The sequence below is a fragment of the Mycena indigotica genome (assembly GCF_014461135.1).
Source record: "Mycena indigotica strain 171206Taipei chromosome Unknown Mind.scaff0019, whole genome shotgun sequence".
Lineage (NCBI taxonomy): Eukaryota > Fungi > Basidiomycota > Agaricomycetes > Agaricales > Mycenaceae > Mycena > Mycena indigotica.
Window position 1 is genome coordinate 135,033 of NW_023503018.1, and position 15,173 is coordinate 150,205.

Sequence of the window (15,173 nt, forward strand, 5' to 3'; positions counted from 1 at the left end):
GCACAGGTAGCCTTAACACAACGCTCGAGCTCTTCCAACTCCCGAGCGAAACGGGCCAGGGGCTGGCCCTGCGCTCGCCGACCTTTTGGCTGCATTAGGTGCATGTCTTGCGAGTGGTCCATAATTAACTGATTATTCCTCAGACTCGTGACCGCTGCTCATCGTCCACTCCGCCGTCGCGCAGATTGCTGCGCTCTCCGGCCAGCCCGTGCGCCATCCTCGCGTCGGCCGAGGGCGTGATCGACCCGACTGGTGCCACCAAGCTCATCCAACCGATCCTCGCTAACACACACACACAGACGCGCTCAACTTGGTGCTCGCCGTCACCAACGCCGCGGGCGCTGGTCCTCCAGCTGCTCCTCGCCGAGGCCGGGTCGCTGCTCAACCCAATGCTCGCCATTGCGCTGTAGTGGTTTGGAGGAGGGACCAAGGAGAGGTCACGGGCAGGTACAATTTGTTTTCTTTTGTACATGATTGTGTCTTTGAGTACATTCTGCAATATATGCTTTCTTATACTTTTGTCTTGGAGCATCTTTGAGAGCATCTTTAGTAACCTACCATGATCTTGACAAAGACCAAATAGATCTTGGTAAGACCATTTTGGTCTTGGGAAAGATTCCCAAGACAAATGAATCTGCTTAGCCCAAGACCGTGGTCTTAGGCATCTTTGGGGGTCTTAGGCATCTTTGAGATCTTGGGCGCATCTTTGAGATCTTGCCCAAGATCTCAAAGATGCCTAAGACCAACATGTAGTTTTACTGATGTGTAAGTAGCGTCAGCAAGTACCACGCTAGGAACCACTGAACCTTGATATAATATTCCTATTGTTGGTTAGAACTCAAACCACATTGCTGTTTTGCAAAGAGCTCACCCATCGTGGATCACTCAGTGGCCTGAACTCCCCTGGCGCACGGCGCACACCCCTTGCCGTCCGTCGTGCGCGCAAGATGCATTCTACCGACGTTGTCTCGAGTGAGTAAAAACCGGTGAGTATCGTTTGACAAAATGCTCACCCACATAACACTCGGCCTGTGTGTAGCTGCCGCCTGGGCGGAGCCGCGAGATCGACAGACCACACAAGAGCGGCCCGCCTGCGAGCTTCGGGTGCCGCCCGCTGTGCCGTTTTCCCTGCCTCGCCATTCCAAGTTCAAGCCTGTCGCTGTGCCCAGGTGATAAGAGAGAAAAAGAGAGGGAAGGGAAGAAACACGCTGCGCTGTGGAATATATACGCTTTCCAGCGCTTCCTTTGCGCAGCTGGAGGATGCTTCCCTGTCACGAATAAGCTTTGTGTGTTTCATATTTATCACAAGACTCTACTCAATATCAGTGGCAGGCGGGGGGGAAGGTGTTACAAACAAAGATGAGCAGCCAATGGCATAGAGATATGCGACCGAATGAAAAATAGAACTTGAAAAGGAGATAGAGAGAGAATTAGACAAGCAATATACGCGAGAAGGATAAGCAATCAGGGCGAGACATGTATAGAGCATCCATCGATCTACAAGCAAAACAAGTGGCAGAAGCCAGAAGCTTTGAAATGAGTCAGCCTATTTCGAATGATTATGCCGCTCGCAAGGACAAACACTGAAGAACGAGCCCGACGACAGCCCAAATGCGGGCAGAGAAGTATTGCGGTGTGTCGTCCTACTTAGAGCCCCGCATCCACGTATTCGCGACGTCGTAACTCGTACTAGTAAGATTGTCGGCCAGAGTGAGTGACTGTGCCATAAAAGGTGTCGAAAAGGACATTCGCGCGCGTGCGTAGGCTTCAATACGGATGTGGGGTATGAGGACATAAGTGAGGTTCGATTGGGGTTGTGTTGTGGGATTTTTTCGAGAAAGGAGACTGGGGGACGATGCTCTCCAATTTGGGGGCGCTATTTTGGTTGGAAGAATGCGAGGAATGTGTTGACGGGGATATTGGATACGTAGCTAAACGTTTACAATATGCCTGCCCATTCATCGTTAGCGTCGGAATCTTTGTCGCAGGAAATTGATGACATACTAGAGTTCCCCGCCTTTCGTTCGCGCGCTCCAGACCACATTCTCCTCTGTCTTTGCGACGACCACGACAGCTTCTACGCCAGCCGACACCGCTTGAGCGCCGTTCACCACCAAGCCTATTGGTGGCTTTGCTTTCCACAAGTGGGTCCTTGATGTCGATAGCGAAGCCGCTCGAGTCGGGAAGAGGGAGGAAGAAAAGATGAAATAGGGCTGGAAAGCCAGATGGAGGGAAGATCTGCGTGGACAAGACACGCTTGGTAGGGCTTGTAAACCCTATATCTGGGGGAAAGGGCGGCAGAGACGACTTTTGAGTGAGAGATAGGACGATTTGTCCAGGAGGAGGGGGTTGCTTAGGTCGGAAAGTGCTCGTAGATGACATTGAAGGTGACTGAGGCGACAAAAACCCTGTTGACGAAGGACGGATGGTGTGTGTGTGTGTGTGTGGGCTCGTCAGGATTGTCTTTGTCAATACATGGCCAAGCCGCACGCTCTTGAGCGTGGGGCATAAAGGAAAGGAAGTATGATCCAGTGCTGAAGTCGCAATGAGCCATCGAAAAAGGGAGGAAAACCACGTCAACGCACCGATACTCCGCAAATTGCCATCTCATGTGTCCTCCCTCCTCAACTATTCTCTCTGCCAACGACCCTCTCCCAAAGTGGTATTATGTCCTTCGAGTCCGACTTCGGCGCGTTTTGGAGTGGAGACAGGTCACTTGTGCGGGGGGTGCGGCAACGACATGGGAGTGCAGACGAAAGAAGGAAATTGTGATGTCACGCATATCCTGCTTTCGTTTCGCCAAACGACAAGCTATGACGGCGCTTCAGCGGGTGTCATTATCGTCTGGGCGTGCTGTCCAGCGGATGGTGGTGGTTTGGGTACAAGAAGAGAAGACGTCACACCATGGCCGCTGTGACTCCGGATCCGCGTTTTGACTTCTACCGCCATCCGAAACACACTCGCCTCTCCGAGCGATGTCGCGTCTGGCACCAAGCGATACTCTTCAACCTCGCAGCTCCTTCAGCCTTCCCTTCGAAATCTGGGGCGCCATTTTTGAGTTCCACAGCAAGCGCCACCAAGTTTATCCAAGGCTGGCGACAGAGGGGTGGTGGGCCTCGGGCGAGGTCATCAACATGACTGCTTCGGACCGAAACACCCTCTTCAAGAGAAGCATGACGGCGCACTACCACCTCCGCCTTATCTCTCGCGCTTGGAACGAAATCATTCTCGCCAGCGCGGGCCTCTGGACGACCAATGGACGACCATTCACGTCTACATGGACGAAAACCAGACATACATGACCCCGAAAGCTATGAAAGCCACCGTGTCCCGCCATCTCCGTCTCTCCAAAAACACCCTCTTGTGTGTCTCGCTCTGGGCCCAGAACTCGAACAGTAACTTCAACGCCTCCATGCAGCAATTCGTCGCAGCAATCCGCTCGCTCAAATTCAGTCAACACTCTGCGCGATTTGCCTCGCTGGAGCTCATAAACCTTCCATGCGCTGGCATCGCCTACAATGATATCTTTGGCGATGTCTCCCGTTTAGAATCCTTCGCCCTGTGTTTCGAGAACAGGCTGTACGACACCGACGACAAGGCGCTCGCTGCTGCGGTCAAGGCGGCTCCTTTGCGCTTCATCCGCATCGCCACCCCTAGTCTTGGTACATTCAAGTGTCTCCAAAAGAATGTAGACTGGACTCGTGTGCGCATCCTAGCATGCAACAACTGTCAAAATGTGTTGCACGCCATCGCCACCTTCGACTTCAGCTACGTCAATTCCATCGAGCTCTTTACCATTTCCGCACTGTTGGGACCATTCAGACCTGAAGCGGGGACCGTAACGACCAGTCTTCCCCGACTGTACTCGCTTGTAATTGACTGCCATGTGCCGCATTGGGAGCTTCTCTTGGCCAATGTCGTGCCGCCCGTCCTCGAACGTCTTACTTTCCGCGGCCCCCTTACTCTCCATTTGGATCGCATTCCCGCTGTGCAGCACGCTATGGTCTCGGGGAACTTCGCCAGCGTCACCGTGCTTTGCTTGGATCGCATGTTCTCTGAGAACTCCACCCTTCTCGGCATTATCCTGGGTGGCCTCTCGGGCTTGCACGAGTTGCAAATCCGAGATGAAACCTCGACTGGTTCCGCGGTGGTCGCCAAGCTATGTCACAGGGTTCATCAATTCACTGGGGAACGACATGCCTTGCTCGAAGACCGAGACCACGCCCCGCTATCGCTCGAGACCAACATTCCGCTTGCGCGACTTCATACCGTCGTCTTTGAGCAGGTGGAGCCGGCTTGTAACGCTCTTCGCGCCGAAGATCTTGAAGAAGAGAACGTGAATCTGCGCCGCAGCTTGCAGCTCCGCCTCACCTTGGCTCGACTCAACGAGTTCATCTACCGCTTGAACGCACTGGTGCCCCTCGTTCCAGCGACACCTACGGAGACCCGGAGAAAGTTCATAATTCGCGGAATTCGTTCGCGCATTGCGCTCCGCTCCTGGGTTATGGCGTACAACAACGGAAGGGGAGGAGGAGAGTATTTTGCGCTGGTTTGCGAAAGTGCAGACTGAGACATCAGAAGGGGCAGGCATATACTCCTATTTATTGACATAGCATAAGTACGCAACAAGTACTTAACATGGTAGTACCCGATTTCAAGGCTCCCCTTGCATGAGACGTTGCTGTGAAGAGTGCTGTCGGCGGCGGCGTCGGAGCCCCGGCCTGGCACGTGATCCCGCCGGGCGCTGGGGGCTGGGGCGAGCACGGCGACAGGCCAGTGCGACGGAGGGATGTGACTTGGTCTTTGGAGAAGGAGGAGAAGGTGTGGGGTAGGCGGGCATCGACGAGTGGCATGTATGAAGGGGAGATGTGGGGCGGTGTAACGACAGCGTAGCGGGGGAGGCGTGCAGCAGGAGGGAGAGCGAGGCGGGAGAGGGTAGCGCGAAAGCTGTACCCGTAAGGGCGTGCAGCACGCAGACGTGGGTTTGGAGCCAACATGGCTTTGGGGTCGGAGAGAGGAGTTGGATATGCGGATGCGGCATTCCTTCAGGTTGTGGCTGGTGGGGCGAGATTCCGGGCTTATGCAGCCGGGCGTGGTCCAAGTTGGGGACGGGTGAGAGGAAAGGATGCATACGTTCGCGCTAGATGTAGGGAGCCTGCTTGTCCGCGCCGACCATGGGACCGCCGGTTGCGGAAGGAAGGTAAGAGCGTTGACGAAGAAAAAACTGAGTGGAGCAGAATCAGAGAAGGTGGGGGAGCAGAAGACTGCTACGCACCTCGATATACCCCGCTGATTACAAAAGCGCCCACCATTCGTCCATAGATCCACTCTGTGGTGATGAAGCTTTCAGCTCTGCGATACTAGTCACTTCAAAGAGAAAGCTACATGAAAAGTTAGCAGAGCGGGTGTAGGAGGAGCGAAACAGACGCACAGGCATCTGCTGGTGGATACAGTTGCTGAAGACGGGAGAAAGATGCTGGGGGGAGAAGACGGCAAGAACGGGATGGTGGTACGGAAGAGAGAAGAAAAAAGTGTGATCGATCACAGTCACATTTTCACAAGCCTTGCTTTACTCGCTCATCTTCCGTTCTCTTCATCTATGCACCGCTGCCTGGAGACCCCCGAAATTGCGCTCCAGGTCGTGCAACAACTCGCCAACTTGCCAAGAGACATGAGCGTGCCGTCCCTGGCGCGTCTGGCACGCACATGTCGGCTCTTCTCCGACTTTGCCCTCGAGGAGCTGTGGCGTGGAGACAAGTTTGTCCGCAGACCACTGTTACATCTTCTACGGTGCTTTCCGCCAGACTTGGTGGAGATCATAGAAAGAAATGACGGAACACGGACAGGAGTGGTTAGTACTCGTACCGAGTAAACTTTTCTCAGTTGCTTCAGTGTTGAAACGGTTACACAGAATCAGCTGCGCCCACTTGTCGTTGAGGATCTAGACCGTCCACAGCGGTACTTCCGGCTGGTGAAGGCATTGTCTTATCATCCTGGCGACACAACGCTCGACACGCGTATTTTGACCTTGTTTTCGACATGGATACCCTGGGACTGCATATTCCCTTCCCTGCAAACGCTCACGTGGAGTACGGAGTATGCACATGCAGATGGCGACTCCCCCGAGATCGCAAACCTCCTCCGTTTCCTGCTAGCACCCCAACTTCGCACTTTACACCTCAATGGCATAGGCGATGTGACACTCTCCCTCCTCACTACTGTCGCATCCCGGAAGCTCCCAATACGCGAATTGAGCATATCTGCAACGACTGCATCATCTCCCGCACCGTCAATCAGCGCCTTCTTGCGCTCTCTCCGCGGTCTGAAATCTCTCGAAATCGAGGCGCCTGTGGATCAACAAGCGTTTTGCCACCTCTCTTCGCTTCCGACCCTTGAGTCACTCATAGTCCAGGGCACTTTCGATATTTGTCCGTGCCACAATTCCCAACACGAGTCTTTTCCCGCATTGAATGACTCCAGCTGGTATAGCTCCGACTTGAACGACATTATCCGTTTCTTGCCGACGATTCGCGCCTCTCCGCTGAACAGCTTCTATCTCGATCCCGACCTGTCGACAACCACCACACTTGTGTCGGCGGTCATCTCTGGGCTTGCAGCGCTGCCGGGGCCCATTCAGGTGCTGCGCAAATTTACGATTATCCATCTGTTGTCGGAGGCAGAAGGGCGATGGGAAGGCGACTGGCGAATCAGTGCATCGGCGCTGGCACACCTCGCGCGGTTTACCGGCCTGACCAATGTTGCGCTGGCGGCTCCTGGCGGATTCGATTTGGACGATGACGCGCTCGCCGCGTTCCTTGGGCAGCTCCAGCAGCTCGAGCGGCTGTGCTTAACCCATCCAAAGACCACCACACGGTTAACCCTTGGCGCGCTGGTAATCGCGGCGCGACACACGACGTTGCAGTTCCTGGTACTGACTATGGACGGCGGCACTGGGCCGTTGCCGGCGGTGGGCATTTCATCCGCCAGTATGCTGACGGAACTGTATGTCGGGCACACACATGTCGGGGACCCGGCGCTGATGGCCCGATTCCTCCGCTCGCTGTTCCCGGAGTTGAAACATATTGGCAATGCGTGGTCAGACGAAGTTGACGAGCTTGATGGCGAGGCCACGGAGGCCGAGCTTGCTGCTCTGGCTGAAGCACAGCTTCTCGAGCTCCGCTGGGAAGCGGTTGCGGAGATTGTTGAACGGAGTGAGGTTGAACAATAGTGAGGCGAAACAACATTGGTGATTGATGGAGCCATAGCTAGTACTTGCAATACATTATATTCAGGTAAAGTACTGATTCCGGCACGAAGAAGAGGTCGCGTACAATAACTTGAAGTATGTAACAGGACTATGAATATCCCAGAAATTAAGACCTAACTCGGGCAAGATGGCACGAATATTGCCTTCACATCCAGTCGTTGTACGACAGCAGATGGTTATGATTCGAAGAATATCTGAGGAAGTTGTTTGAAGTAGGCGCCGAGCGGCAGCACTAGGTAGTAGGCACTCTCGCAGCAGCCACCCACCCACACGACCTCTCCACCAAAAAAGCTTCCCGCCTGCCGCACAGGCGGCCGTGCCGAAAATGTGTTTGCGATGACAGTCCAACTTTGAAGAGAGAAGTTTGTCTATCTATACGGTCGTCGTAGTAATACGTGCCGCTGCCGCGTAAAAATAGCCAACGCGGGCACGTTTTGGCGGGAGCTGGCGTGAGAGGCGCAGGAGCCTGAGGAGGGGGCAGGAATGAGGGTACAAGTGAGACGGGGGCGTTGAATTGGTTTTCAAAGGTTGGACCAAGGGAGGATGTTGCCGACGGGCGGGGGCCGTAAAGGGAGGTATAAGTATTAAGTCGGTGGCGACAGTGTATATGAAAAAGTGCGCGCGTATATGCTGGCCACATTCAGATGCTTGAGAAGCGTCGCCTTCGACACTAGCATCCGTCGCGGAGGGGATGAAGTGGTACCAGATGCTGGCGCTGGTGGGCAGTGAAAGTCTGACGAGCAAAGTCAGAAGGTGTATGAGGCGGATGGGTGTGGCCACGCACCGTTAACCCGCTATACGCTCGAATATGGTCTCCCGCGGCAGCAATGCATTAGCCCCCCAATGCGCCCAAGGCCGCTATCTCGAGCGCGAGCTGTGGAAGGTTTTTTGTCGTCGGTGCAATTGGTGGGAGCGCAAGGGGGGAACAGACCAGACTGGTGAGTGACGACACGCGTTGAAAGGCGGTACTCTTCGAGCGAAGAGAGGAGGCCCCGGGTCGCAGGAGGAGAGATGTGCTGGGCAGCGGATTGCGCCTGCGGCGGTACGCCGGTAAGCACAGACAGCAGTAGGAAAGGCCCAACGCACTATCATCCGAGCCCGCTAACCCGTTATGAGTGATTTGTCTTCGATTTCCATCCATCCCGATTCCCAATGCCATTGTTCCGGCCAGCTTCGCAGCGCCCGCAGATTCGTACAGTCGTACTGGCCGGGACGGTCAGCACAGCTGGCAGCGAAACTGGGAAATAGACACACCGTGAGGCTATCCCAGCATCTTCCAGCCGTCCCGAGAGCGCACGTCGAGAGCCACCGCGCTGGGCGACAGGTTTTCGTGGCATGGTCGTGGTATAAAAGAGAGAGGCGAGATCGGCCCGAAGACATGTGACTTCCCCGATCTTTGCTCAGCACCACCACGACGACCAGCGCACACGCCACTGCCTCCTTCGAGCGCCACGTTAGCTGGTCATCATCGTCAGAGATGGGGTCCCGCTCCTGAATCCGAGGAGCACGGCATGTAGGCCCCACGTAAGTCCATTCCATTTCCTGATTTGCCACCTGCGTGCTGAAGCGCGAGTTCTGCGGATAGTGCACCATTCGAACACTTTGCTGGTTAACGGGACGGGGGCATAGAGGGCTGGGAAAGAGGTGTAGATGTCCGGAGTGTGCTGTGCTCTGCAGACGGTGTGTCGCCATCTCCGCTGCTTTGCGAAAGTGCTGATTCGTCGTAGACCGGCTGGGGAGCAAGGGCTCTCTATCCCATTTCCGCAGGAGTTAGACCACACGCTCCACCGTACATATCTACGCGCCGCAACGAATTTGCAGGCAAGGGAGGCCAATCCGCCCTGCCGGCGACAACGTGCGTGCTTGCCTATTCCATAAGCTTCTCGCTGACGGCGAGGACAGCGACAGCTCTTTGGGGCGGGGCCCTCAGGCTATTATCTCTTGCGCCAGCGTATTGCCACCTCTCGCTCGCCATGCACCCCTTCAAATCCAATCCGATTGCCCCGACAACAAGCGCGAGGCGGCGGGGGGCTATGATCCATGGCGAAACAGTGGCGCCTGTCTGCACACGCGAGAGCGCGAAGCAGCTTGCACAATTTATCACGCAATCCACAACTGCGTCTTCCCTGTCTTCCCGACCCGCGGTTCCCCTACCCAGCCGGTATCCCTCGCTTGTCGTCGACGAATTTTCGCTGCAGCACACACTCTTTGCTGTTCCAAGCGATGATATCTCAAGCATATTCGCCCTAAGCTGCACTGCCTCTGCCGGCTCTTCCCAGGTCGATATTGGAGATGGAGGAGGAGTGGATCGAAAGCGTGCTGCACGGTGTCTTCAACTGTCTTGTGCGACAGTGAAGCCGCATAAAGGTGTGTAGCACCAGACCCGCTCGCAGTCATGATTACTTTCTGACTGTGATAGTAGTCACCGGTAGGCCAAGAACAAAGCAACACATCGCTCTGTCGCTAAATTTCAAGCCCGGTGGCTGTAAATTCAAAACGAAATTTAAGGCTCAATATAGTGCTTGACGCAAGTGCTCGTCAACGGCCTGGATTACGTCCCGGTCGGCGTATCGTGTACCGCACCACTGCCAGCACCTCCGCCTGTCCCAACAGCTCCTTGTCCCACAGCCCCACGCCTCCTTTGGCCGCTCCGCCCGGGCTAAGAAGATGGTCAGCGAAAGTTTTGGAAGGATCTGTTTTGACCCTCAGCAGCAGCGACGATGTGCGTGAGGAGGATGTGTCGCGCGGTGGGGAGCGTGGAAGTATGAGCGAGTTTTGGTGTCGTGGTCGTTGTGGAAGAGACGAAGGAGGATCGGGCCGAGGCGGCATGTGATCTCGATCTTCTTCTTTCCGTTTCACCACCACGCGTACGACGACGACTCGCACATCGAGCTCAAGCCCCTCGTTCCGGTGTCGGTGCTCGACAGCACCGCCGATATCTGCCTGCCTCAGACGAGTATGTGCGGCCGCGCTTTTGCCTGTTGTTACCCTGACATTTTACTTTTTTGCAGCGCGATTCGTCTGTGTCCTCCGTATAGCGCAGAAAGGCTGAGAAAGCTACGTGGCGCGCCGCCGAGAACATCTAGTGGGCACGGCGGTGACATACCGACGCGGAATGACAAACAGGTGGCTGAAGGTGTGTATAGCAACGGTCTCTACCTGTGGCACTTTTCTGACGGGCCACGGCTTACCCAGCAATGTCAATCCCCTCTGGTCTTTGCGCGATACTAGTTAACCCTGCGGCCATGCGAACTTCTCGAACACCAAGGGAAACCCTGCCTTGCGCTAGAGCCGGAAGGCGCAAGGTAGTTGCTGGAAACACTGGGCTCAAGGAAAGCAGGAAGGAGACGAATAAATATTGGCGAAGGAGACTGGTGTGTTGATGGGTGCATTGCCCGGCGGTCTCTCGCTGGCCTTCAGTCTCCTCAGGCTCATTACTTACTCAGGCCTCGCGGCTGCCATCCCGCAAATTCGCGACGCGTGGATTCCTTGTGCCAATACTATTCCGTCAACGACATGGCCCGCACAGTGCGTGAACTTGGGCTTATTCAATCTGTCAACGATTAAAGACGATAACTAGCTGGTCCTCCTTCTCGCTCCCTGTTATTGCTTGCGACGCGAACAAAGTCTATCTCAAAACACCTCCATCTACTCCGACTACTGCGGCATCCGGTTTGGCGCAGATCTACTGGTTTCAAGCTAGCATCGATGTCAGCTCAGTAATAGGGATGCTGATGAGTACGTCGTTGCAGTTGTTACTGGGGCAGCCGAAGACGAACTCGGCTTGCCGTTGCCTACTAACGTGGACTTGTTGCTATACACATATGCCAGTGCATAATCTACCCGCCTTTAAGTATGCCTTTTGTCTCGCCGCCTGTCTACCCATCTCAGGACCACTCGCAAGTTGCCATTGACGCAGCCTGAGTCCGGCCGCAGACGATCCAGAGACTTACTTGAATCTTGACTTGAATCATGATGTGACTTGTCGATGACTCAGGCGTGACAGACTCTTCTCTTACAGCCACGTAGCTGGCGCCGATGTCGCGTCTGACCCAACAAACTACCCCTGGAGAACAGGACGACCACTCCCGCAGCTATCCTGACCTCCACCCTGAAATTTGGGACCGTATCTTTGAAATTGACCATGAAAGAGCTCAACTGTACGCTACCGCCGATGTCCGAAACTCGCATGGGCTGCTCTACCCCATTAGATCTGACGATCTTCTCTGGCGATGCATGACGGTACACTACCGCCTCCGACTTGTGTGTCGCGCTTGGAAACAGATGGTCATGTGCAACAGCGCGCTCTGGACGACGATTCTACTTTGCATGGAGCCGGCACGCCTAAACAGACAAACCGGGCACTGGCAAATAGTGCTCGAAGAACATCTCAAACTGTCGCAGCAGCGCCTCCTTAGAGTCATTCTCTTCGCTGGCACTAACAATCACAAGGAGTATGATCCATTTGTCGACGTCGCATCACCAGTCCTGCGCACCCTCTTTGAAAACTCGGGGCGCTTCGTTTCCCTGGATCTTGTCAACATACGCTACATCGACAAGCTGAATATTCTCGACCTTTCTCATCTCCAGCGCTTCTCTCAATCCTCCGAGTCACATGTACCCGTGGTTCATGGGAAATCTTTCCTCGCTGCCATCAAGAAAGCGCCATTGCGCAACTTGAGCCTTGCCAGTGGGGACCCACTCGGCCATGCCGCCAGGGAGTTGCGGGACCACATCAACTGGGCCGACATCCGTTTTCTCGCTTGCGACACTCTTGACCTCCTTGTCTACTATCTCGCACATCCAGCTGCTGCGAAAGTCGAATCCGCTAGTCTGTTCAAGTTTATCCACCGGTCCAGGTTGATCCCGCCCGTGACCCATGCAGCCATTACTCACCGTGGGTTAAAGCATTTAATAATTGATAACCAATTACCGAGCTGGTCCACCTACTTAGCTGTGCTGGCTGTCCCATCGCTGCAGCATCTCATAATAACTGCAGGTTCCGAGAACCAGTTCTGTCTGTACCAGTACCACAGCGAACTTGCCGTTGTCGGCGGCCGACTGATGCAGAACTACAGCGGCGTTACCACACTTGCTTTGCAATATGTTGTCAATATCGATGGACCCAGCCTCATGTGCCTTCTTGACAACCTCCCGGCTCTGCGCCAGCTCGACGTGAAGCAACCATTGTATGAGCAGAAACCATCTGCGCACGACCTGATACATGACTTGTTGGCTCTAAGCTGCAGCCGGAAGCAGCACAGACTACCTGATCCGGTCTTCGGCCGCCTCCACACCATCATCTATGAAGTTGTGTGCAAGCACTATAACCTGAAACCCGGCGATTCGCGTGAACGAAAACTCTTTGGCAACATCGCGGCTTTCACGGATGTCTGGCGCAAAAGAGTCCCTCACCAGACAAAGCTGCAGAGCATTATTGTTCGTGGTCTCACTGTGGCATCACACTACTATGAGTTCGTGGAGAAGGGGAGCCGTATTGTCGCAGCGAACTGCAACGGCGCGGTCACGTTGACTGCAGTGGCGAAGAGCAAGCAGTAGATGGTAATCGTGAGGGGGTGGTTGTTCCGCAAGCCAAGTCGCAAGGGGAGAGAATTTAGAAATATGCCGAATCAAAACACTAGCAACAGTTTAAAGTTCAGCTCAATGAAGAATATGCAGATACATAGATTACTTACACATCGCTTACGCAAAAAGTATGAACAGTACCACACACTGGTAGAATCCCGAGATTAACAATTGCCCAAAGTGATGAGAGTCGATGAGCGAGAGAACGAAAGGACAGAGGAATCTGAGGAAATAGAGCATGTCACTGCCAATGCGTATTCAGAACTATCCCATTGCGAGTGCTACATGGCCCGCGACCGTTATCTGCAGTAGACAGACTCGGACATGACACAGTCGACAGATACGGCACAAAAAGAAGTCGCAACGCAGCACGACTAGCTCATCCTTGATACTTAAAAAGACATATGCAGTATATCTATGCAAGTGTCAGAGAAAGATAGGCAAACACATCCATGATAAACGTACAATGCTCCGCCTCGACGGGCCAGTTTGCCTCCCCAAACAGACACATTCTACCACCCGTCGCCTTCACACTGGCAAGAGCGCAAACCATGGCAGTCATAGAGCGATACGAGAATGAATGGTGAATCGTTCATATGGAAGCTATTCATTTCGAAAAACGGTGTCGTATCAGTAGTGTTGCGTGAATATTGCTGCTGACTCGGAAACGGGGAGTTAGCATGAGAAAAGCTGTGTGACTGTCTAGAGAAGCCACGTACTGGGATGACGGATATCGCGGTCAACGGAAGGGCGAGCGGCCGTATGAGCCATCTTCCAATACGGAGGGGGCGGCGCTATCCAGTGGCTGGTGGTGGTTTGGGAAGACGTCACGATGGTGTGACTCCGGAGTGACTGAGCAGTAACGAGAATAGTAGGAGTGGTACTCACAGAGTAGGACTCAGTCCCACTTTGATGGCCCAGTCCCATTCTCGCGGCGCCGAGAACACATAGCCGAGCCCTAACAAGTCAACGAAAATCAGAATATCAATCATAAAAAGATGGATCACGCACCGCGCAGCGGGCCTCCGTGGCGAACGGCAGCCCGCGGCAGCGTGGGGTCCGGGGCGAAGCCCTCGGTCGGGGTCCGGGGTGGAAAACCCCGGCCGTCGCGCGCAACCCTGTCAAAAAATAATGAAATCAGCTGAAAAGAGATGCCACGCTCCGCGCAGCGGGCCCCGCGGCGAGCGGAAGCCCCCGGCAGGGTGGGTCCAGGGCGAAGCCCCTGGTCGGGGTCCGGGGTGGAAAACCCCGGCCGCCGCGGCCGGCGCCGCAACCCCGTTGATGCGATGGTTGTCGATCCATCACCTGGGGTTGATATGCGGGATGCGAGTCCCATTCCGGGGCCGCGGGAGTAGGACTGGGACCCATCAAAGTAGGACTGAGTCCTACTGTGCGAGTCCCAGTCCTACTATTCTCGTATATACTGGGAGTGACTCTCCGGATCCGCGTTTTGGCTCCTGCCGCCACAATCTCCTTCCTAAACACACCTCTCTGAGCGATGTCGCGTCTGGCACCAGGCGATACTCTCAAGCATCGCCGCTCCTTCAACCTTCCCCTCGAAATCTGGAGCACCATTTTCGAATTCCACAGCAAACACCACGAAGTTTATCCAAGGCTGGCGAATGCGGGGTGGTGGGCCTCAAGCGAGCTCATCAACATGAGTGTTCCGGAGCGAAACACCCTCTGGAAGAGAAGCATGACCGCCCTCCGCCTCGTCTCTCGCACTTGGAACGAAGTTATCCTCACCAGCCGCGGGCCTCTGGACGACCATTCACATATACTGTTGTATTTTATTCAATTCGAATGCCAAAAGTGGTGTGACATTCAATACGAAAATATCAATTCGAATTATTTCCTAATTAGGAAACTCTTGGCGCCGGAGGCGCCCGGAAATGTCATAAATTGCCTTTTTGGGAGAGGATTTTGAGCAAAATGGTGTGACATACGAAAAAATTTCGAATTTTATAGCTACTGTGACACGTGACATACGAACTGAATAAAATGCTACAGTACTTGGACAAAAACAAGACATACATGACCCCCAAAGCTATGAAAGCCACCGTATCCCGACATCTCCGGCTCTCCAAAAACTGCCTTTTGCATGTCTCGCTCTGGACCGAGCGCTTCTTTGACGCAGCGATCCACACGCTCAAACTCGGCCAGCACTCCGCGCGATTTGCCTCGCTGGAGCTCATGAACCTCCCATCCATTGGCGGCATATCATTCAGGGATATCATTGGCGACGTCCCCCAGTTGGAATCCCTCTCGTTGTGTTTTGAGAACAGACTTTATGATGCCAACGACAAGTCTCTCGTTGCCG

The 15,173-nt window shown here is 54.4% G+C and overlaps 2 protein-coding genes across 2 annotated transcripts; one reads left to right on the plus strand and one right to left on the minus strand.

Annotated features, from left to right (window-relative positions):
* Positions 1–1,767: 1,767 nt before the first annotated feature.
* On the minus strand, positions 1,768–2,382 carry MIND_01419800 (uncharacterized protein; the record flags this gene model as incomplete). Its single annotated transcript, XM_037370586.1, has 2 exons — positions 1,768–1,950; positions 2,005–2,382. 2 exons carry the CDS (start codon positions 2,380–2,382, stop codon positions 1,768–1,770), a joined length of 561 nt encoding a protein of 186 aa, XP_037212967.1.
* Positions 2,383–5,599: 3,217 nt separating this feature from the next.
* On the plus strand, positions 5,600–7,228 carry MIND_01419900 (uncharacterized protein; the record flags this gene model as incomplete). Its single annotated transcript, XM_037370587.1, has 2 exons — positions 5,600–5,851; positions 5,912–7,228. The coding sequence occupies 2 exons, from the start codon at positions 5,600–5,602 to the stop codon at positions 7,226–7,228; spliced, it is 1,569 nt and encodes a 522-aa protein (XP_037212968.1).
* Between the last annotated feature and the right edge of the window lie 7,945 nt (positions 7,229–15,173).